This window comes from Oreochromis niloticus, linkage group LG15 (assembly GCF_001858045.2).
Source record: "Oreochromis niloticus isolate F11D_XX linkage group LG15, O_niloticus_UMD_NMBU, whole genome shotgun sequence".
In the NCBI taxonomy this organism is placed as follows: Eukaryota; Metazoa; Chordata; class Actinopteri; order Cichliformes; family Cichlidae; genus Oreochromis; species Oreochromis niloticus.
This window is the reverse complement of record NC_031980.2, coordinates 16,037,885-16,057,805: the sequence shown is the minus strand read 5'-3', so window position 1 is coordinate 16,057,805 and position 19,921 is coordinate 16,037,885. Positions and strand designations below refer to the sequence as shown.

Sequence of the window (19,921 nt, the reverse complement as noted above, 5' to 3'; positions counted from 1 at the left end):
TACAAGTCTAGCTTCCTGCAATTATTAAAACAAGATAATCAAGATGGAATTCTTGTTTAGGTTTAAGCATCCTTTTACTTCACTTTTGCCTCTCCATAAAAGTTCAAATTTAATTCACAGGCTGTGGCAGGACTGCTTCTTTTAGCTTTTCAGCTGAATTATAATTAAAGCTAAAGGAATCATTCAGTATTAAATAATTCTGATCTATCCATATTGAGCATATATATTTTTGCATTACCCTAGCAGCTCAGTTTTGGGTGGTATTGCATCTCCTCCAAATCGGTAGAAATAAAATTTAAACGTTAAACTGATGGGAGATGGAAATACGTGTACTCACGGTTAAAGGTTATCGTGGTTTCTTTGATCCATATGTGGTGTCTGCTGTGGTTGATTGAAACCTGAGAAGCCTATCCTCCTTTAAAGGTGTGGCATTGCTTTTTTATTACCTGTTTTTTTGTTTTGTTTTCTGCTTGATTTCTGTAAAAATTATTCCGACTTGCGCTTTATTGTTATGATCTTTTGTCCTGCTGCTCTACTAGTGTTATGCCAAACAGCCTAATTAAACCGTAGACATAATGCTCAAAATGAGAAAATTGATTTTAAATGTTTTCTATATAGTTGCCGAGTGACACCTAGTGGTCAGACTCCAAAACTACATGAGTCGGATTTGTGACGTCATCTCCGTAGACGTTCTCCCAGCACTTCGGCTTTTTTCGAGTTCTGCAGTGTCAGGCTGCGTCACTGGTCACGTGGGATGTACCCCCCCTCCCTCCTCCCAAACTCCCGGAGACAGCTGAGGTTCCATTTTGTTTTATTCTGGAGTTGAGGATCACTGTTGTCAGTCATTAAAAACAACTGCTGCTGCAGTCCTCTTAAAGGTACGTGTACATCGACTGGAATTCATTATATCTACATTACAGACGGGTGTCATTACTTGATATTATCTGGGTATTTAGTTATCTTGGACCGAAGGTTGACAGGCTATCGTTGCGAAAGCGGGCCACAGGCTGAGTCACATAAGTAGGTCATTTGTATTCCTCTGAAGCTGTGTTAGCTAAATCCTTAGAAACTAACGCCAGTGTTCTGCTTGTAGCTAATTAAACGTGACCAAAATCATGAGCGGATGTCGTATTTTCATCGGCCGGCTGAGCCCCTCGGCCAGAGAGAAGGATGTGGAGAGGTTTTTCAAAGGATACGGCCGCATCCGAGATATCGACCTGAAGAGAGGATTCGGCTTTGTGGTGAGTCACCGAGCGAAAGTAGGTCAGAATGGCTGAAAGGTATTTAAATGTACTCTGGGCGCCATGCACAGCTCTGCAGTTAAATTTAGACTCCATACTGTATTTTACAGACCTGATGTGGTTTTTTTGAAGCAGGCTGCCGCAGGGAATCATCATGGTTTCATTTTCACGGCCTACCTCTTGTGTGGTGACACACCCACCAGCAAATCAGGGCCAAATCGAGACTCGTTTATATGCTTGGAGCGTTTTCTGCATACCAGAGTCATAAAGAAAGCAATTCAAAATATGTGTATTTTTTTTAAATCGGAAATTCCATAATAAAAAATCCTAAATTTCGAGGTGGAACAATGCTCGACTTTAAGCGGTTTTTGTATATATTTCAAGGTGACCATTGAAATAAAGGTATTTTGCATAATGCTTCTAAATACCTACCCAAATAAGGACCTGGGAGCGTTACAAGATGGCTGCCGAGTGTCGAGACTTGCGTCTGGAAAGAGTTTTCCTGCATTAAAAATGTTATGGCACCCCCTAAAGAGGATTTGGCCTTCCCCCAATGAAAAATCACCAACATTGTAATGACGTTATGATTTTAACAGTTTATTCTACTTAGTAAATGGCCCGGGCTAACAGATTTCTCAGAGATTTTGCTCCGTATCGACGTTGACAGCATCACACAGTTGCTGTAGATTTGTTGGGTGATGATGATGATGATGATAACATCCCAAAGGTCCTGTATTGGATTGAGGTCTGCTGACTTTGACATTTGAGTACAGTCGTGGTCTCGTTGTCATATTAAAAGAGCTGTTTTAGATGGTTTGAGCTTTTTGAGATGCAGCGTCATCCTGTTGCAAGCAGCCATCAGAAGACGGGCACACTCTAGTCATGTAAAGATGGACATTTATCGCTAGAACCACCAGGAGGTGTCATTCTTGAAGTAGGGTTACTACTTTAACCAAATTTTAACTAAGATTTGACAACACGTGCATGAATTTAAGATGAATTTTAAGGGGTTTTAATCAGATTTCTAAAATGTTGTAGATTATTTCATTACAAGTTAAAAATCCACATTAGAATAAACTGAACATGGCTATATCTATCACAAAATCTACATCTGTCAGTGGGGTCTCTTTTATTGAAATAATAAACACTTTCGTTAAAGAAATCCGCAGCTATGGAAGGAAAATTCATAGATTTGATTAGACAAAGTAATACCTACTGAAAAATCCTGGCATTAGCCACAACCTCTAATCTAATACAGTTTCCCCTATTTTCATGTCCTTGAACACAATTTGGTCTCATTTGCTCTGATTTGTGTCCACTTATGCAACATTAATATTTCCCTCTCTAGAACGACAGAAAAGTCCACATGTGACATTTGGAAGGGTTGGAGGTGGACTGAATCACTTTACCGCTCAGCCCGGAGACAAATTTTGAGTCATACGTGTGATGAATTTTTACACTTTGTAAAAGAGTCATGTATTTTCTTAAATGTTATTCATTACCATTCTTGGTATTAAAAGCTATTTGATTAGTCATTAAACGTTTCAGTAAAGTATTAAAAACAGCTTGGTTAGGTTTCAGTGATTATGGATTGAGTTCAAATGAACCTGTTGCCCTTTTTGTTTTCTAGGTGTCATGGTGATGTCTTCTAGCTAAAATGTCTATCTAGCCATGTTTATGAAGGACACATTATTGATGATGAAAAGGATAAACATTAAGAACTGTGGATGTAAAGGGTGTTGTGTGCTTGGTCCACAGGAGTTTGACGACCCCAGAGATGCAGAAGACGCTGTTTATGAGCTTGATGGCAAAGAGCTGTGCAATGAAAGGTAATGAATTTCCTTTGTGAATAAGAGGACTCGTTTCCTATTTGTTGCCATAATAAAATATATTTTTAATGCTTGATACATCAGGGTGACCATTGAGCATGCTCGTGTGCGTCTGCGTGGTGGCCGCGGACGCGGTGGCGGCGGCGGAGGGGGACGTTTCTCTGATCGCTACGGCCGCGGCTCCCAGAACAGCCGGAGGTAACAGCTCCCCTTTTTAAGATGCCATGCAAGTTTCCTTTAATTACATTCAAAAAAAAAGAAGGGATGCACACGAAACCTCAGCAAGCACGCTCTGTAAACAGCTTCTGTTATTTGGTGAAAGGTCAGTCGTCAGATTATTGCAGCAGTTTAATGGCCTGCGAGCTGGAAATGTTCAGCGCCACGATTAACATGCAGCACAAGTCTTGTCTTTGCTGATCTGGAAAGCTCTTTAACATGAGTTAGCCTTGTAATGACAGTTTGCTAATGAGAGCTCTTAGACTCTGGGTAAGGTCTGTATCAGCCCTACACTGTTATTGCTCAGTTGATTCTTTTATATCTTTCCATTTCCAGTCGTAACCCTCCTCCAATGCGCACCGAGAACCGCCTGATTGTGGAGAACTTGTCCTCTCGAGTCAGCTGGCAGGTTAGTATTGGCTCACGCTTCTTTTAAAAACCAGAACAAAAGCAAAAAAAACATGACAAGCCTTTGAAAGCTGCAACAAAACACAAATGTTATCACCTCCAACAGTCAAACTCCAAAAATACACATTAAAGTTTTAGAATTGCTGCTAAAACCAGACTATGTTACTGAAATCAAAACAGTTCGAACAGTTTTACCTTGTAATATATATATATTTATATCAGTCAGCCCAAGTTATTCTTTTCAGAATGATTGCTCTGATTAATCTGCATATCATGCAGTTCATTAGTGATGCAAAGAGCAGCAGAAGCAGCAACAAAACACTTAATTTGTTCCTGTTTTCAAATTTTAACCAATTCTTCACCCCTTTATTTGCCAGTCATATGGAAGAGCTCGCTTATGGTGGAGTTAACCCCTTCAGGGTCCTTCTGTCTGGGTTGAGCCTGTGGTGTCAGCCAGTCTGTCCTACTCCTAGTTGATGCCTGCTGGTCATGTGAGCGCTCGCTCCACACTAGAGGCGCTGGCGGCCCCCTTCGCTCGCTCGCAACGCCTGATGTGTGGTTGAGGGCGAGAGAGAGGAAACAGAGGGTTGGCAGAGAGAAAGCAGAGGAGAGAGCGAGAGTCGATGGTGATGGTGGTGGCGTATTGATCGATGGTTCGTTAATTTGAGGGGCTTCGATCGATATCCCCCCCTCCCTTCCCCCCTCTGGTGTTCCCGCACGTCGTGAGCGAGAGAGTGTGAATTCCTGCCAGGTGCCCGTGGATATAATCTGCTGTTTTCCCGGTTATGGTGGGCTCGGAGAGCCTGCGGCCCACCCCAAAGGGTTTCGCTCTCAGGTAGTAGTTTCCTCTCTTCCACCCTGTTCACTCTCTTTACTGAGGTGGGGTGCCGAGGCAGGGATGATCCCGGCGCGGAGCCCTGTGCCCTCCTTCCCAAGGAAAATGGGGCTCTGAGTGCCAAATGCTGCCCAGGCTGCGCCTCTGCAGTTCTTGCAGATGGTGTTCATCTCTCTGTAGTTTTAACGAGCGGTGCGTCCAAGGACCTCAAAGCTGCTGCAAGTAATCGGCCAATCACAATTGGCTTAGACCTTAATTAGCAATTATGAAACCCTCTTCTTTGTTTTTTTTTCCCCTTTTCCTTTCCCCCCCTCCTCTTTTGTTTTTGTAATTTTCTATATTGTTGAAACACTTGCAAGCTGAACAGACTGTGAGGTTCTTGGACTCATTCTCCTTATCTGCAGTAGTCTGTGTAGTCCTCTCAGAGAATCTAACCATCTCTCTTCAGTCCTGTTTGTGTCTCAGCCTGTGCTTGTGTTCTGAGGCGCTCCGTAAATTGACCAAAGTTTGCATGTGTAGGACCTGAAAGATTTCATGAGGCAAGCTGGAGAGGTGACTTTCGCAGACGCACATCGTCCCAAGCTCAACGAAGGGTGAGACTATTAACCGGTGCCCAGTGTCTGTTTATAATAAAAAAAGGAAAGCGAGGTTCTGACTAACAGAGTATCTTATTTGTTTTCAGGGTGGTTGAGTTTGCTTCTCACAGTGACCTGAAAAATGCACTTGACAAACTCTCTGGAAAGGAAATTAATGGCAGAAAAATCAAGCTCATCGAAGCTGCCAAGAAGAGGTGTGTTTGTGGAAAGCCGTTCACTTCAAATAACGCCAGAATTTATGAAAGATGTCTTTTTTGGCTGATGAACTCACTTTTTTCCTGTTTTTCTTTTATTTCTTTTCTTTTTAAAGTGTGCTTCAAAATGATTTCACCCAGTTGTAACAAATCAGTGCTGCTTTCAAGGAACTGCATGCGCTTCTATGAAGAACAACAGCTTATGTGTTGAAAGTCAAACATGTTTGAGTTTTGATGATAATTAAGGAGACATTAGGTTAACCATTCAATGCACCTGAACTAAATGTTAAACCCTCGTTTTCAAATTCTGCCGTGTACAGACTGGTGGAATGTAATGCTGTACTAGTTTCTGATTACTGTGTGATGAAGGCAATTGTCAGTAAAATAGATCTGTAAAAATGGTTCCCTTGAGACGGATTTAATTAGTTTGGGTTTCACTTTGAGCACTGCATAGACTCTTACTATGTTATTAAGATTAGTTTTCTTTTTTCATGAAACTGAAAATGCTAATTTAAATAAAAGCTAATAATCTAATCTTTTATGAATATTGATATGAAGCTGATGTAATTTTTGTTTTTCTCTCTTTCAGGTCGAGAAGTCGCTCACGGTCTGAGAGCTCCTCTCGTTCGCGGTCCCGTTCCCGTGGTCGCTCTGCATCACGCTCCCCAAGACGCTCCCGCAGCCCTGCCAAAGCCCACAACCGTTCCCGCTCCCGTAGCGGCTCACCTGCCGGCGGCGCCTCCTCCCCGACCTCCAAATCTAAGGAGCCCGCCAAGCGCTCCTCCAAGATGAGCAAATCGGCGACCCCGCCCTCCCCCGCGCCTGCCCAGAGAGCCTCCGCCTCCCGATCCCGCTCGCGTTCACGCTCCCGCTCTCGTTCTCCTTCTACTGACAGCCAGCGCTAAAGGCTGGGTGTAAGTTATCAGGAGTCAACAGAAGACACGGCTTGTTTCATCAGAATCGGCTCGGAGGATTTGGCACACTGGAGCTCCTGTAAACTCTCTTTTGAAAGAGTTTTCCTGGAGCAAGGTTTGCTTTTTCCTGTCTGGACTTTTCAAGTCACTGTTGCTTCATTTCCCCATATTTACAGGTGTTCTCTGAATCCAGAACATTCTCGAACAGAACTTCTGTGGACAGCGATGCTGTTTGTCCTCTTCCTCATTAGTCAACAAAGCCCGGACGCGTATCTGTTAACACCCTGTGGCTCAATTTCAGGTGCGGACATGCACCACCTTTGTTTCTTCTCACAAAACGCCCGTGTGAGCCAGCATCTACATCAGTTAAATGAATCTCTCCACTATAATAAACTCTGAACAGGGATTTGAATTTCTGTTCAACTCTAGGATGCTTTTGATACGTCACCACTTAAATCCTTTTGTGATACCTTTTGCTGGTCAGTGGCAGAATTTGAGATCATATTTCCTGTGGTTATTGCTCATGTTTTCTGAACCCCACAGCTGCTGCTGCTGTATAACCTCTGATGGTTGCATGTGCTTTTGTTTCATCAGAATATAATATTTTTTTTCCTTTTTTTTTTTACCCATTTGTGCTTAAAACTCTAATGTAACTCACTCTGGCAGCTCTCTATCAAGAACAATTGTGTAAAATTAAGCACAGCATCAGTTAAACAGCTGTACAGAAAAATTAATTTAATGAATCCCACTTTTTTTTGCGGTGGCTTTCTTATTTTAGGAGGCAAAAACTCAAGGATCAAGTCGACATTTACTTTCAGTGGTTTTGCTTACAGAATGCGGTTTTCTTTGGCGTTGTACTTGTTTTTATTTGGGATTTTGTGTACAGATTGCAGACTTTTGTTTTAAATGTAATTCCAGTGGCCCTTGTTGGTACTGTGAGAGTTTGGTTGGGAGGTAGATTTTTGTACATGAGGATTTTATTTTCAGTGAAAATTATAATGGGTGTTTGTATGGTGTAGAAAGACAATAGACTTAACTAATAAAAGAATTTTAATTAAAACTGGATTGTCATCATTGGTGCTTTATAACTAAAGTTACTAATACATTTACAAGTTTCAGATTACAGTATGCTATAATAACTCTTCAGTAGCACATTTTTCCCTTTGTATAGTCAGCTTTAGGATTTACTTGTCTGAGAATTCACATCATTGATTGATGTTATACAGTAGACTCTTTCAGCTCCTCCCCAGTAGCTGTGGGTTAGAGAGGCAGGTTCATTACAAACCAAGCTCTAGCACAAGTTTCTAGTGGTTAGACATGAAATGGTAAGGTCTGGTTATTCGTCTGCCTAGACAAAACATGATCACACGGTTATTCTTTGATTGTTCTTTTTTGTGTTTGTGTGAATGGAAAAATAAGAACAAACGTCAAACTGTTTTCTCAGTATCTCATTGGTGGTTTGAGAATTTTAACGGCAGACATTTTCAAGCAGGAAAATTCCATTTTTAAAAGAGACGGTTCGTGCTGCCTGACAGAAAAATTGTAAATGTGCTTGTAGCTTCATAAGTCACCCGATGGCTTAGATAAGTGTCACTGAATTTTAAAACGCATGCATCGAAAAGATATACAGCCAACTATTTTGACAGCTGATCAATCTTTTAGTCACTTATTAAAGAAACTCCAACAGAAAATGAAGCTGTGATGTTTCAGTTTTCATTGGTCTTTATGTTTCTCCCCTCTGTATGACGGAGTCTTAAGGCCATGTTAAGAAAAAAATTATTGGTGATCATTTTTGAGAAAAAAGTCAAAATACGGAGATTACCATTGCTGTTTCAAGACAAACTGCCACGGCTGCTATGCCCTTTACAAAATGCCTTGTGTAGGTGAGTTGGTAAAACAAATTGATCAGCCCTCTTGTGATACAACATATGTGTCCTCTTTATTGCATGAAGGTACAAATATCTCTTATCAGTCAGGGTGGTTTTCCCGACTGACCAGATGCAGCTTTGTGCACATCTTTTAAAAATCCTTATTACCACGCTGGAGTTCCTGCCATTTAAGGTCCTTGTAATTAGTTAAGTGTTAAATAAAGCTGTTGTTAAGTTCAGTCTATCCTGAGAGTCCTGCATTTGGGTCCTAACCTGCCTGCTACACACAACGATGCATGGAACAATACATTTGAACTATTACCCCTTTGTGAAAATACAATATTATGCTGTTAATAGACGTAAAAGGCCTTTGTCAACATGCAAACTCTGAAACCTGCTATCACGCTTACCTTTCTACTTTCTCTTTTAGCACCTAAACAGCACGGTGAGAACCATCCCCTCCAACAGCTGAAACACCATGTAGACCGCCTATCACTTCCTGGGGGAAAGCAATCTTCAATGTGGTGGAGCCCAGCATGATATTCTGGCAGCCTGTTTCCATAGAAACGGTCCTCCATTCCCTGAGGGCAGATAGAGTAATTCACATGTGATATATATATATATATATATATATGTATATATATATATATAGTGAGAGAGAGAGAGATACAGAAAGGCTCATATGACCGCTAACAATATCTGTCAGTGACTGAATAAACCCACTTACGCATGGCCGAGTCTGAAGATCCCAGAGAACAGATATCCAAAGGAGAAGCCCATGAAAGGCATGAGAGCACCAGTGGCCAAGAGTGAAGGAGACAGCACAGCCTTGGCAATGTCTCCATTTTCAATGCATGTTAAGATAAAGATCGCCACGAAAAAAAAAAATCACCATTATACACTCAAAAAAAAATCTGTTGTTGGATGAACACAATTTAATCATGGCACCTATTTCCACGTGATTTAACCAAGTACAATAACCCATTTTTGACCATGTCAAACCAACACATTTGGCATTTGGTGGTTTAATGTAATCAGATGTAGTATTCTTACATTGACTTGAAGTGATTTAATGAATGAATGAAATGAAATCTTGTTGTTTGAACAACTACTTTGTTAATCAAGGGAATAACTGCTAGTCTTGCTTAATGAACCAATATGGGGGTTGATGATTTCATAGCAAACAACTATTTGCACTTACATTCATGGGTAATTTAGAATCACCAATTAACTCTACTTACACACTGCAAACCAGCTGGATTGTGGATTTGAACCCAGGCCCTTCTTGCTGTGAGGCAACAGCACTAACCATCACGTCACCAAGCTGTCAATCCAGGCTTAACAAAACTAGGAAAGCTATGATTACAAGGCTTGATGCAGAATTCTCTGTACGTTTTTGTCCTCGACAGGTTAAACCACAATAAATAGCGATAGCATACACGTGGTGTGGGTGTTGTTGTCTGCCTCTTAAAACTGCAGCGATTTTCCTGCAGTTTGACATCTAATGTGATCTTGTGAATTTCGTGAGTCCAGGCAACTAACCACTCTTACTAGATTGTATCATGTCATCTCAACAAGAACAAATTAAGTTGCTGAATTTCATGCAGATGCTACATGATTTAGTTACTTTCACCATAGAAACATGAAATCATTTAGTTCAACTTACAAGTTTGAATCTTGTACATGCAACAACCACCCAATTTCATTTTTTTGAGTGTAGTGATACCTGAGAACAACAAGATAGGAAGCAAATCATTGTTTAGCTTCTATTCTTGTTTTATATCTTTAACAATTAATTAGGAACGCTGTTTCGCCTCACTGTGTACAAACTGTATATGGCTGAAGTGACAATAAAGCCAACTTGACTTGACTTGAATTATGTTGTTCTATATTTTAATTATTCTCATCAAACTCAATGAAAAGAAGAATAAACGGATACACTAAGAAGTACAGAAGTTATATAGAACCTTGTTATTGTCCAAAAACACTTTAGATACACACTTACTGAAGTTTGTTTTGACCTGGTTCCTCCAGTTCCCATATGTACTCATCAGCCACTTTATTAGGTACACCAGTAAAACTCCTCATTATTTCAATTCAGTAACCTCAAGATGCTTTATATTGTAAGGTAGACTCTACAATAATACATTCAGAGAAAAACCCAACAATCATATGATCCCCCATGAGCAAGTAGTTTGGCGACAGTGGGAAGGAAAAACTCCCTTTTAACAGGAAGAAACCTCTGGCAGAACCAGGCTCAGGGAGGGGCGGCCATCCGCCAGGACTGGTTGAGGTGAGAGAAGGTAGATTCTGTTGAAGAGATTTAGAGATTAATAACAAACATGATTCTGTGCAGAGAGGTCTATTAACACATAATGAGTGAGAAAGGTGATTGAAGAAGAAATACTCAGTGCATCATGGGAATCCCTCAGTAGCATTTTAAGCCTAAAAGCAGAGATCGTGTTTGTCTATCTAAATCCAAACTGGAAGCTGGTTCCATAGAAGATGGGCCTGAAAACTCTGCCTCCCAATCTAATTTTGAATACTTTAGGAACAACAAGTAAGTCTGCAGTATGAGAGCGAAATACTCTAATGGGGTGATATGGTATTATAAGGTCATTCAGATAAGATGGGGCCTGATTATTCAAGCAGGATTTTGAATTCAATTCTGGATTTAACAGGGGGCCAATGAAGGGAAGCCAAGATAGGAGAAATCTGCTCTCTTTTTCTAGTCCTTGTCAGTACTCTTGCTGCAGCATTGTGGACCAACTTCAGGGAGTTTTTAGATAATGCCATCCAGAGTAAGAATCTGGGTTGGATACCATATTTCTAAGATTTTCAGGCCGAATACAATGACCTCAGTTTTATATGAATTTAGAAGCAGAAAGTTAGCAGTCATCCAGGTCTTTATGTCTTTAAGACATTCCTGCAGTTTAACTAATTGGTGTGTGTTGTCTGGCTTCGTGGATAGATAGAGCTGGGTGTCATCAGTGTAGCAGTGAAAATGTATGCTATGTCTTCTAATGATACTGCCTAAGGGAAGCATGTATAATGTAAACAGAATTGGTCCTAGCACTGAACCCTGTGGCACTCCATAATTAACTTCAGTGTGTGAAGAGGGTTCTCCATTTACACGAACAAACTGGAGTCTATTAGATAGATATGATACAAACCACCAGTGCGGGTACTGCACTGCAGTGGTTTGTATGTTGACAAGAGAGGGTTTTCAGGAAACACTGTTAAATGTTCAATTTCTGTGTCATATGTTAAAACAAGAGCTAGAGTGTAAATAAAGTGCTGGGTGGGTTCTTTTACATTACTTTTACATTCTTTTACATTAGATTAATACAAATATGAAATAAGTAAAAGCAACTGAGTGAGGGAAAGCAACTGAATGCATTTAGGCATGAGGGGTTTACAGAGAAAAGGAAAAGATTATCCAGCAAGCGGCAGCTCTTTAGGGGAAAATCCCTTGTTGATGCCAGATGTCAGAGGAGAATGGCCAGACTGCTTTGATCTGATAAGAAGGCAACAGTAACTACAGTAACAGTAATCATTTGTTACAAGAAGCTATGCAGAAGAGCCTCTCTGAACATTCAGCAAATTAACCTCCTAAGACCTGAACTCTTTCATGGCATGCATTTTTAATTTCTCTTTGATATTTGGGCAAATTAGGACCCGATGAATGTCAAAACAAGGAATCACCAGATATTTTTTTTTACCTGATTTTTGTTTCTAAGAAAAATGAGAGCCACATATGAGGATATTCGTTTTAAATTTCTATAAAACAGAGGCAGTATAATGTCCTTGTAAGTGGATATCAGGCCCTTGTAGAGCAAAATTTAGTATTTTGGTCTAGACAACCCAAAATGTGATGTCCACATATGTGGACGCCAAGTCCTAGGAGGTTAAAACATGAAGCAGATTGTTTACAGCTGCAGAAAAGTAGGAAAAGATTGCCTGTTTGATGAGTCTCAATTTCTGCAGACATATTTGGATGATATTGTAAGAATTTAGCGTAAACAACATGAAATCATGGATCCATGTTGTTGATGCAACTGTTGCAATTTGGTGCTATATAAATAAAACTGAGTTCAACTCAATTCAACTCAATTCATCCTGCTTTGTAGTGTACCCATTTTCTGATTGTTTCCTCTAGCAAAATAATGCACCATGTTAGAAAGCCTAAATAATTTCAAACTGGTTTCTCGAATTTGACAATGGGCTTGTTATACTCAAATGACCTCCACAGTCACCAGATCTCGATTGAATAGAGCACCTTTGGGCTCTTATGGAGCAGAAGATTTAGAGTCGACAAATCAGCAGGAACTATGTGAAGCTATCAAGTCAATATGGACCAGAAGCTCTAAGAAATGTTTCCAGCACCTTGTTGATTCTGTGCCAAAAAGGGTTAACGTTGTCGTGAAGACAAAAAGGACTCTGACCTGATACTACTAGGTGTACCTAATGCAGTGCCCAGTAATTGTATACTCCCGTCCTTATTGTGTATTCATGTGAAAAAAGGACTTCTGACTGGGAACATTCACTTTACCACTAAGTTCCTGACATCGTACACAAAAACATGGCAGATATTTCCCCCGTGATGACGAACATTTAATTGATGTTGCAACACAGATGTATTGCATCTTTTTTTTAATTTCTATGGCTGATCAGGTAATAATCTTGACACTGGAAATATCGGACAATAGTAAGAATGGACAGAAAGTGCAATTCATTTCAGCATTTAATAAATACGTTTCGTCACCAAAAGTAGGAAAGGTGTTTTTTTGGTCCTGAAATCCATGCACTATTGCTTGACAATGAGTTCAAAAAGAAAACTGATTGAGTCAGCAGCACAGAAAGCATTAGTGCAGGTTGCCAGGAATTTTCTTGGCATTTATAGAGCATATAACAATGGTGAACTCATGGATAATGTGCTGAAAGCATATCTGCTAATGGGTGCCAGAATATCACTAAAGATTAACTTTTTTCATTCTCATCTCAACTTTTTTTATTTTATCAAATTTGGGCATTTTCAGTGATGAACATCAGGATATAAAAGTGACAGGCAATGGATATCAGGGAAAATTTAATCTGAACATGATGACTGACTGCTCTTAGTTCTTACTTGAGTCAGTGTGAAAAAAAAAAAAAAAAAAAAAAGATGTAGAGCTGGTCTGAATTCCCAGTAACAAACAAAGGATATTTTTGTAGACCGGTGAGATTAGACAGAAAAGCTAACATATCAAGTCAATCAGTTATGTTAGGAAAATATATCAGTGTGTTATTTAAACATTGACCAATTAACTGCATAACTTTGTGTATGCACCTGAGGTTCATGTCCACCTGTAGACCCAGAGTCAGGGTGTTAGAGAGAGTTCCTCCAGGACAGCAGCCACAGACCAGATTAACCACAGCTGTTATATCACTGAACTGGAACACCTGTGACACAAAATCACACTAACCTCTTACAGGGTGCTGCAAATACCAGTAAGAATGTCTAATAGTAATACAAATGCCAGTCTGGTGTCAGCTATGGAAAATGTATTGAAATAAAGTACAGTGACATAAATGAGAGTTCATGGGAGGTATAATAAATGGGCGTGGAAAAAAATTACATTAACCAAGTAACTGAACTAATCTCTGTCCAAATTTTGTAGGAGGCACAAATCATAACGAAATATCCTTATGTGAAGCTTCAACTATATGTAGACATAAATAAAAAGTGCATTATTTAACTGGTTACTGTATAATCTTTTTAAAATTTTGCATAAATACCAACCTTAGCTATGAAAAAGGCTGTAAGAGGCATGATGACATACTGAGCCACAACTGCAATAGCCAGTCCTTTAGGTTTCATCATGTAATGCTGGAAACTGGGGAAAGTACACAATTATTAAAATATATATACACTCTAGTGCACCTCCACAATTTACAAAAATTTGAGGTCTTTTTTTTTTTTTAAAGTAAACTTTCATGTGTTCTAGTAGTCTTTGAGTCATGAGGAAAAGTGGAGAGCCAAAGAATCAAAGGTGTTTGAAGTCCGGTGTGAAGTGTGAACTTTATAGTTCTATCTGCTAACAAAAACTACTACCATTTAGGCTGCTGATCATTTTATTAGGCTACTTTGCTTGGCTGGCCATCTAACTCGCCAGACTTGAATCCCACTGAGAATCAATGAGGAAGATGAGAAACAGGCAACCCAGAAACCCAGAAATAGAGGAGCTGAAGACAATTATCAATTCATCCGGGGCCCCTAGTAATACCGCAGCAGTGCCACAAGCTGATTGTCTCCATGCCACACCACCATGAGGCATGAATTTGTGGTAAAAAAAAAAAAAAAGAAGCTCTACCTGACCGCATAAATGAAATGAAACTGGACATTTTTGCATTGTAGATGCTTTTCTGGATCTTAGGAAATATTGTGCTATTTTAACACTGCATTTCTGATTTTCATGAGCTATGATGCTCATGAAAATCAGACTCCTTTAACCATTGTGGTTTAGGTATCTGTTTTGCATGCTTCCTGACTGACCCCCTGGGGTTTTTTTCCAGACACACTTCGTATTGGAAGGAAAATCCAGAGTAAACCAGAACCTGCTGGAGAAATTACACATTATTTTGGCTGGGAACATCTCATAGGATCTGCAAAGTGTTGCTGAAGATGAGGGCATCTGGAATACCTTACCTGCAATGAATATAAAGTATGTAAAAGTGACGGACTTAAAGTGAATGGTAGTTTAGAATTGAACAAATTCCTTTAAGCTTCAGTATTACCAAATACACTTATAAATTGTCTTATAACTAACAGCATTTGTCTAAATCATCTCCAACACCCTGGAGAACAACGGGGAGAGTTTAGAGGCTCTCCAAGATTACATTGATCAGTGCTTCCAGGATCTCGTAATGAAGAAGGCCCTAGTGCATCTTCCCCGGCCAAATCAGAGACGCTGTCGGTGTTCCAGATTAACTGGCGCTTAGATTAACTGGATTTGGTCGAACAGACGTGGGGCACACTTGCGTTTCAGGAGCTGCTACCGACAAACCAGCAAAAAAAACCCCGCCAAATGTGTCATCTGTGACACTTGTGAGGTTATCTCAAACACACTCCGTCAGTCTTGATGCTGTTGAACCACAAAATGTTTAAAAATGTTGCGAGTTTACCTGGTGATATTCTCATGCGCGACGCGATCGCGAAAACAGCAAACAATTAACACTACGCCGATGTTTTTCACAGGACAGCAAGGGTAAACGATCGGGAGAATCTAGTCGTCGTTATCATCCCCTTCGTACGTGCTATTACTCCGATTTCAGCGCTTTTGCTTCACAACTAAAGCGTGCAGTTTACTAACATGGTCTCGAATCAACCAGCGCCACCTCTGGCCAAGTGCCATAGCCTACAGCCAGATCAACTTGTGACACACATCTGCACCACGTTTGAATTCGTTTCATGCACAATACATTTGTAACTTTCAATTGTGTCTGTTCGTGCGTCATGCAAATAAACCTTTGAAATGATATCATGTATCTATTTTTGGCTCACATTTGTAAAAAATTCCAAATTATATGCACAAAGTCATAGGAATCACCACCCCTGTTCATCATGATTTTAATATTTTTGCCCATAAGAAAAATGTCTTCAACAATTTTGACACATCAATATTTCATTAGTGTTGTCACATCACATCCTGTAAGCATAGTCTGTCTGTGTCTTTTCTCTGCAAACAAACATTTTAGAGTTGGTTGTTATATACAGTCTGTATAAGTGTGGTTAATCCAATAAACATTTGTAAGGAGATGGCAGTTACTGTGAATGTACAACAGTTACACAGTGATTAGTAATAAACAGTCTCCAAAACTTGCATATGATCTTCAAGTTGGAACCCATCTACTGACTACCACATAGCAGATGGAGCAGTCTCAAATGGAGGTTGCCACCTGTGGCCAAGTACCATAGCCTACTACTAGATTAACTTGTGACACACATCTGCACCTGCGTCTATGATCACATTGAGGCTGAATGGCTGCACTTACACCTGGTACATCCAAATCTACCCACAAACCTGTTGAAAGACGCAATGCCAGCAATGTGGATTGTCAACACTAAAAACAATCAGCAAGCAAAGACAACAGGGATCAGTTGTTTCTGTTATTATCCAGCCAGATTAACTTGTGACACACATCTGCAGCTGGCTCTATCACCACGTTTGAATTCGTTTCATGCACAATACATTTGTAACTGTCATTGTTTTCCATCCTTTCCAAAAAACTGTTCAACTACATGATATGCAGTTTTGCTTATTTTGAGCTTATCAGACTGTCAATAGAAAATTGTATGTTTTAGTCAGTATAAGCTTTTAATGATATAAGTTTGCTTGTGATAGAATGCTGCATGATGATCATTTCCTTGCTTAGAACTGGTTGTTCTTTTCATTGTTCAGGACTGATTGTTCTTTATAAAACATGTTCTGATATTTGTATCTGAGTCTTCTCACAGCGATAGGAAGAAGTCAAACAAGCAGTTCTGACCTCTCACACACACACACACACACACACACACACACACACACACACACACAATCACATACGCACATGCTCACGTCAAATGTATTCATTTTTCTTATGTATAAATAAAGACATGTGCAAGAACAGAGCGCGCATCGCAGGGCCCCCACTCTGGTGTGAGCGTTCTGTGATCGCCCTTGTGTACATGTAAATGCTGCAGCGTCTGTGTGTGTTTCTCCTCTTAGACTCTCAGCTGAAGAAGTGTCTTTAGAATAAATCTCTTGACATTTATTTTGGTCCTTCGAAGCCGGGGCAGAAACATCAGAACTGTTATCTGTGACTCTGTTCCAGGATCCAGCACTGATTCCTGACGCCGTGGGAAGCCAGCACCGAAGTCTGTGCACAGCCCTCTTAGACGAGGCCGAAAGACCTGGGACGCTAAAATTCGGGTCCAGGCCGGTGTTTTTAGTCTGGTCCATGGCGGTGGGATTCAGTCTGGCGATCCGAACCACCAGTGAGACATCTGAGGGTGAGAGAAACACTATTTTGGTTAGGAATCGCCGTAATGAACCGAATAACAAACAAAATAGAAAAATAAAATAGGTTAGGATTCGCCAAAATGAACCGAATTAGACTTAGGTTTTAGAAGTAGCCGTAATTACTTCATAACAAATTAAAATAGGGTTAGGATTCGCCGTAACGAACCGAATTAGACTTAGGTTTTAGAAGTAGCCGTAATTACTTCATAACAAATTGTAAAAGCGCGCAAATGTCTATGTGTGTATGTGTCTAGAAGTAAGTTAATTTTACAGCACAATACGCTGCTGAACTACTTCTATTTTATTTTGTTCTTTGCTTGAGGCTCACGTACTGGTGACAGAGGAGAACGGTTGAGCTTCATCTCATAAAACTGATACCGCTTCACCTCTAGGGTGAAGTCGAAGGCCGTATCAGTAAACCACTCTGAAGTCAAGCGTGCCAGCGAAGGCCCAGCAAAATCTTTAAAAACGGGGAATAAACAAGCAAAATTAACACCTGATGAGGGATGGTTAGAAAAACAACAAACCGGAGCAGGAATAATCCAAAAGAAGGGGAGAGGAATGGAGAGGACGACAGGCAAAAAAGAGTAAAAGCATTAACAAACAAAGAAGACAGTGACTCAGAACAGGATAGCAGCTCAGGTGAAGAGAATAGTTCAGATCAGGAAGAACATAATAATCCCTCACCAAGTGAAAAATTCAAGATCAAAGCAGAAGTTTAAAAAGGGCTGGAAACAGACCCGACTGAATACATATAGATACAAGAGGAATAAAGTAAAATAAACAAAAGGCTAAATTGATTTAGAACTTAACTGTAATGTATTCAAGTTGATGATAGCAAGGATAACAACCTGTAAACTGGTATTAACAATGACACATAGTTGGGATGAAGACCATGCCCTGAATGAACAGAATGATTTACACAAACACATATTAAATAAATTAGAGAACTGCATAAGGTATATTAAGGTTGTGTCATTGTTCAGCCAAGGAAAGTGTGTGAAAATGTAAATGTCTCCAGCTTGGGAAAGGGTGAAACTGCAGATCACCACCCTTGGTGGATACAAATAAAATATAAATAAATATTGTAATATACTATTGCTGTTATATAAAGAGATAATAGCGTTAATAATGAAATAATATTAATATGAAGAGGCACCTCAGTCAGTTATGATGTGAGGTGGATAATTGCTAAAAGTAGTCTGCACCAAGCTTAAGGTTTGCTCAACTTCAGTACAATGACATATGAGATGAAGAAAATAATTAGTTTAGATATTTTCTTTAAGTGCATAGAAGCACTTGACCTGCTTGAAAACCTGTCATCCTAGATAAGACATTGCTGAAATATAGAGCACACCTATACTAACAACTAATAAGCTAAACCCTGTATATAACAGCTAAAGCTACAAGAGTGAGAAGCTGAATTAAATATGTGGTCACTGCAAGCTGATGAGCAGGTTACACATATTTTAGAGCAGGAGTTGCAACATGCAGCTGTCTGTGAGCTCAGTTTTTTTCCCTCATACTACTGATTTGTTTTTGGCAGCAGCCTTTTTGTTTTGTTTTGTTTTGTTTGTTTTGTTGAATTGGAAAAAAATAAATAAATTTGTGATCACACTAGTGACACATAATGATTAGGCATATGATTTACTAATGCAGATGAAGTTTATTCTAAAATTCAAGGAGAACGAAGAAGAACAGCATTTTCAGTTGTGTCTTTACTGTTGTTCTCTGTGTAGTGTGTGTAGAGTTTTTTTGCTTTTTGTTTTTGTTTTTTTGACGTGTTGCTTGAGTGAGGAGTACTTTGACTTCTGAAGTAGCTCTCACCATGCGACCTTGATGATAAGTTCAGAGCCAGCTGAGAGCTGGGTTGTCTGTTTTGTTTTAGGTGATAAGGCAGAAAAGTTAAAACTTAGTTTCTTGTCTTGGGAAAAAAAGAAAAAAAAAGAAGGGGTTTTGTGTTTCTCAGCCAAGAACAACTACAATTTCATTTTCTGTTTTTGAGAAAGGAGAATTTAAAATAATGATAATAATAATAATAATAATAATAATAATGATAATAATAATAATAATAATAATAATAATAATAATAATAATAAAACAAAGAGTGATGTTTTGTTTAAGTGGTGAAGAAAGCTAATACTGCAAAATACCGTCTAGTGCATGATCTGCGAGCAATAAATGAAATCACTGAAATGATGCCACCAGTAGTAGCAAATCCCCACACTATACTGAATCAAATCACTCCAAAATAAAACAGTGGTTCTCAGTGACAGACTTATCAAACGCTTTCTCAGTGTTTGGCTTCACTTTTGAGGGGCAGAGACAGTTTCTACTCTACGTAGATGACATTTTAGTGACTGGTCACCCAGAGGGAGGGTGTAAGCAAAATACTATGGCTGTGTTACGTCGCTGAGTTAAGGCCACAAGGTATCTTTAAATAAACTCTAATTATAAAGTCACATACTTAGGGCACACCCTCTCAGGTGAAGGCAGAAAGCTACTAAACAAAAGAAAAGAAGCCATACAAAATGCACCACAGCCACAAAACTAAGCATTTACATTCTTTCTAACTCCCAGTGAGCCTGAGTTATGACCTTGGCTCCCTGTTTATCTGCTCCCGTGCAATGTGCTCTGTTGTCTCTACAATGAGAAAAAAAAAAAAAAAAAAAGGCCCTGACTCTCTGAACACAATATTCTCTTTATAACTCAGCAGTATGAAATGACATGAAATAGTGTAACTCACTCACAGCAAATCAGCAGTATAGGATAATAC

General features: G+C 39.6%; 1 protein-coding gene, 1 long non-coding RNA gene and 1 other non-coding gene across 6 annotated transcripts; 2 read left to right on the top strand and 1 right to left on the bottom strand.

The window, feature by feature from the left end:
• The first annotated feature begins 725 nt into the window (after window positions 1-725).
• Window positions 726-7,293, top strand: srsf5b (serine and arginine rich splicing factor 5b). Of its 2 annotated transcripts, XM_005475053.4 has the most exons (9): window positions 743-878; window positions 957-1,020; window positions 1,094-1,241; window positions 3,000-3,070; window positions 3,155-3,268; window positions 3,623-3,695; window positions 5,049-5,122; window positions 5,212-5,319; window positions 5,909-7,293. In XM_005475053.4, exons 3-9 carry the CDS (start codon window positions 1,116-1,118, stop codon window positions 6,222-6,224), a joined length of 882 nt encoding a protein of 293 aa, XP_005475110.1. In that variant the 5' UTR covers window positions 743-878; window positions 957-1,020; window positions 1,094-1,115; the 3' UTR covers window positions 6,225-7,293. The 2 variants fall into 2 exon arrangements, with proteins under 2 accessions (XP_003446380.1, XP_005475110.1); XM_003446332.5 differs by lacking the exon at window positions 957-1,020 and having other exon boundaries at window positions 726-878.
• On the bottom strand, window positions 7,108-15,463 carry LOC102082770 (uncharacterized). Of its 3 annotated transcripts, XR_003214299.1 has the most exons (5): window positions 15,266-15,463; window positions 13,884-13,977; window positions 13,431-13,543; window positions 8,829-10,411; window positions 7,108-8,682 (listed from the first exon to the last, which is right to left on the bottom strand). It is a non-coding gene; the product is annotated as an uncharacterized LOC102082770 (transcript). The 3 variants fall into 3 exon arrangements; XR_003214298.1 differs by having other exon boundaries at window positions 7,108-10,411; XR_001224504.3 differs by lacking the exon at window positions 8,829-10,411.
• A 1,370-nt stretch (window positions 15,464-16,833) lies between these two features.
• On the top strand, window positions 16,834-17,856 carry LOC112842525 (uncharacterized). Its single transcript, XR_003214337.1, has 2 exons — window positions 16,834-17,245; window positions 17,326-17,856. It is a non-coding gene; the product is annotated as an uncharacterized LOC112842525 (long non-coding RNA).
• The last annotated feature ends 2,065 nt before the right edge of the window (window positions 17,857-19,921 follow it).

Excerpts from the sequence above, each read along its gene's own strand:
- srsf5b (XM_003446332.5), top strand. The coding sequence starts at position 1,116 with ATGAGCGGATGTCGTATTTTCATCGGCCGGCTGAGCCCCTCGGCCAGA. Across the intron at positions 3,071-3,154 it reads AAAGAGCTGTGCAATGAAAG|GGTGACCATTGAGCATGCTC; the intron begins GTAATGAATTTC and ends TTGATACATCAG. Across the intron at positions 3,269-3,622 it reads GGCTCCCAGAACAGCCGGAG|TCGTAACCCTCCTCCAATGC; the intron begins GTAACAGCTCCC and ends TTCCATTTCCAG.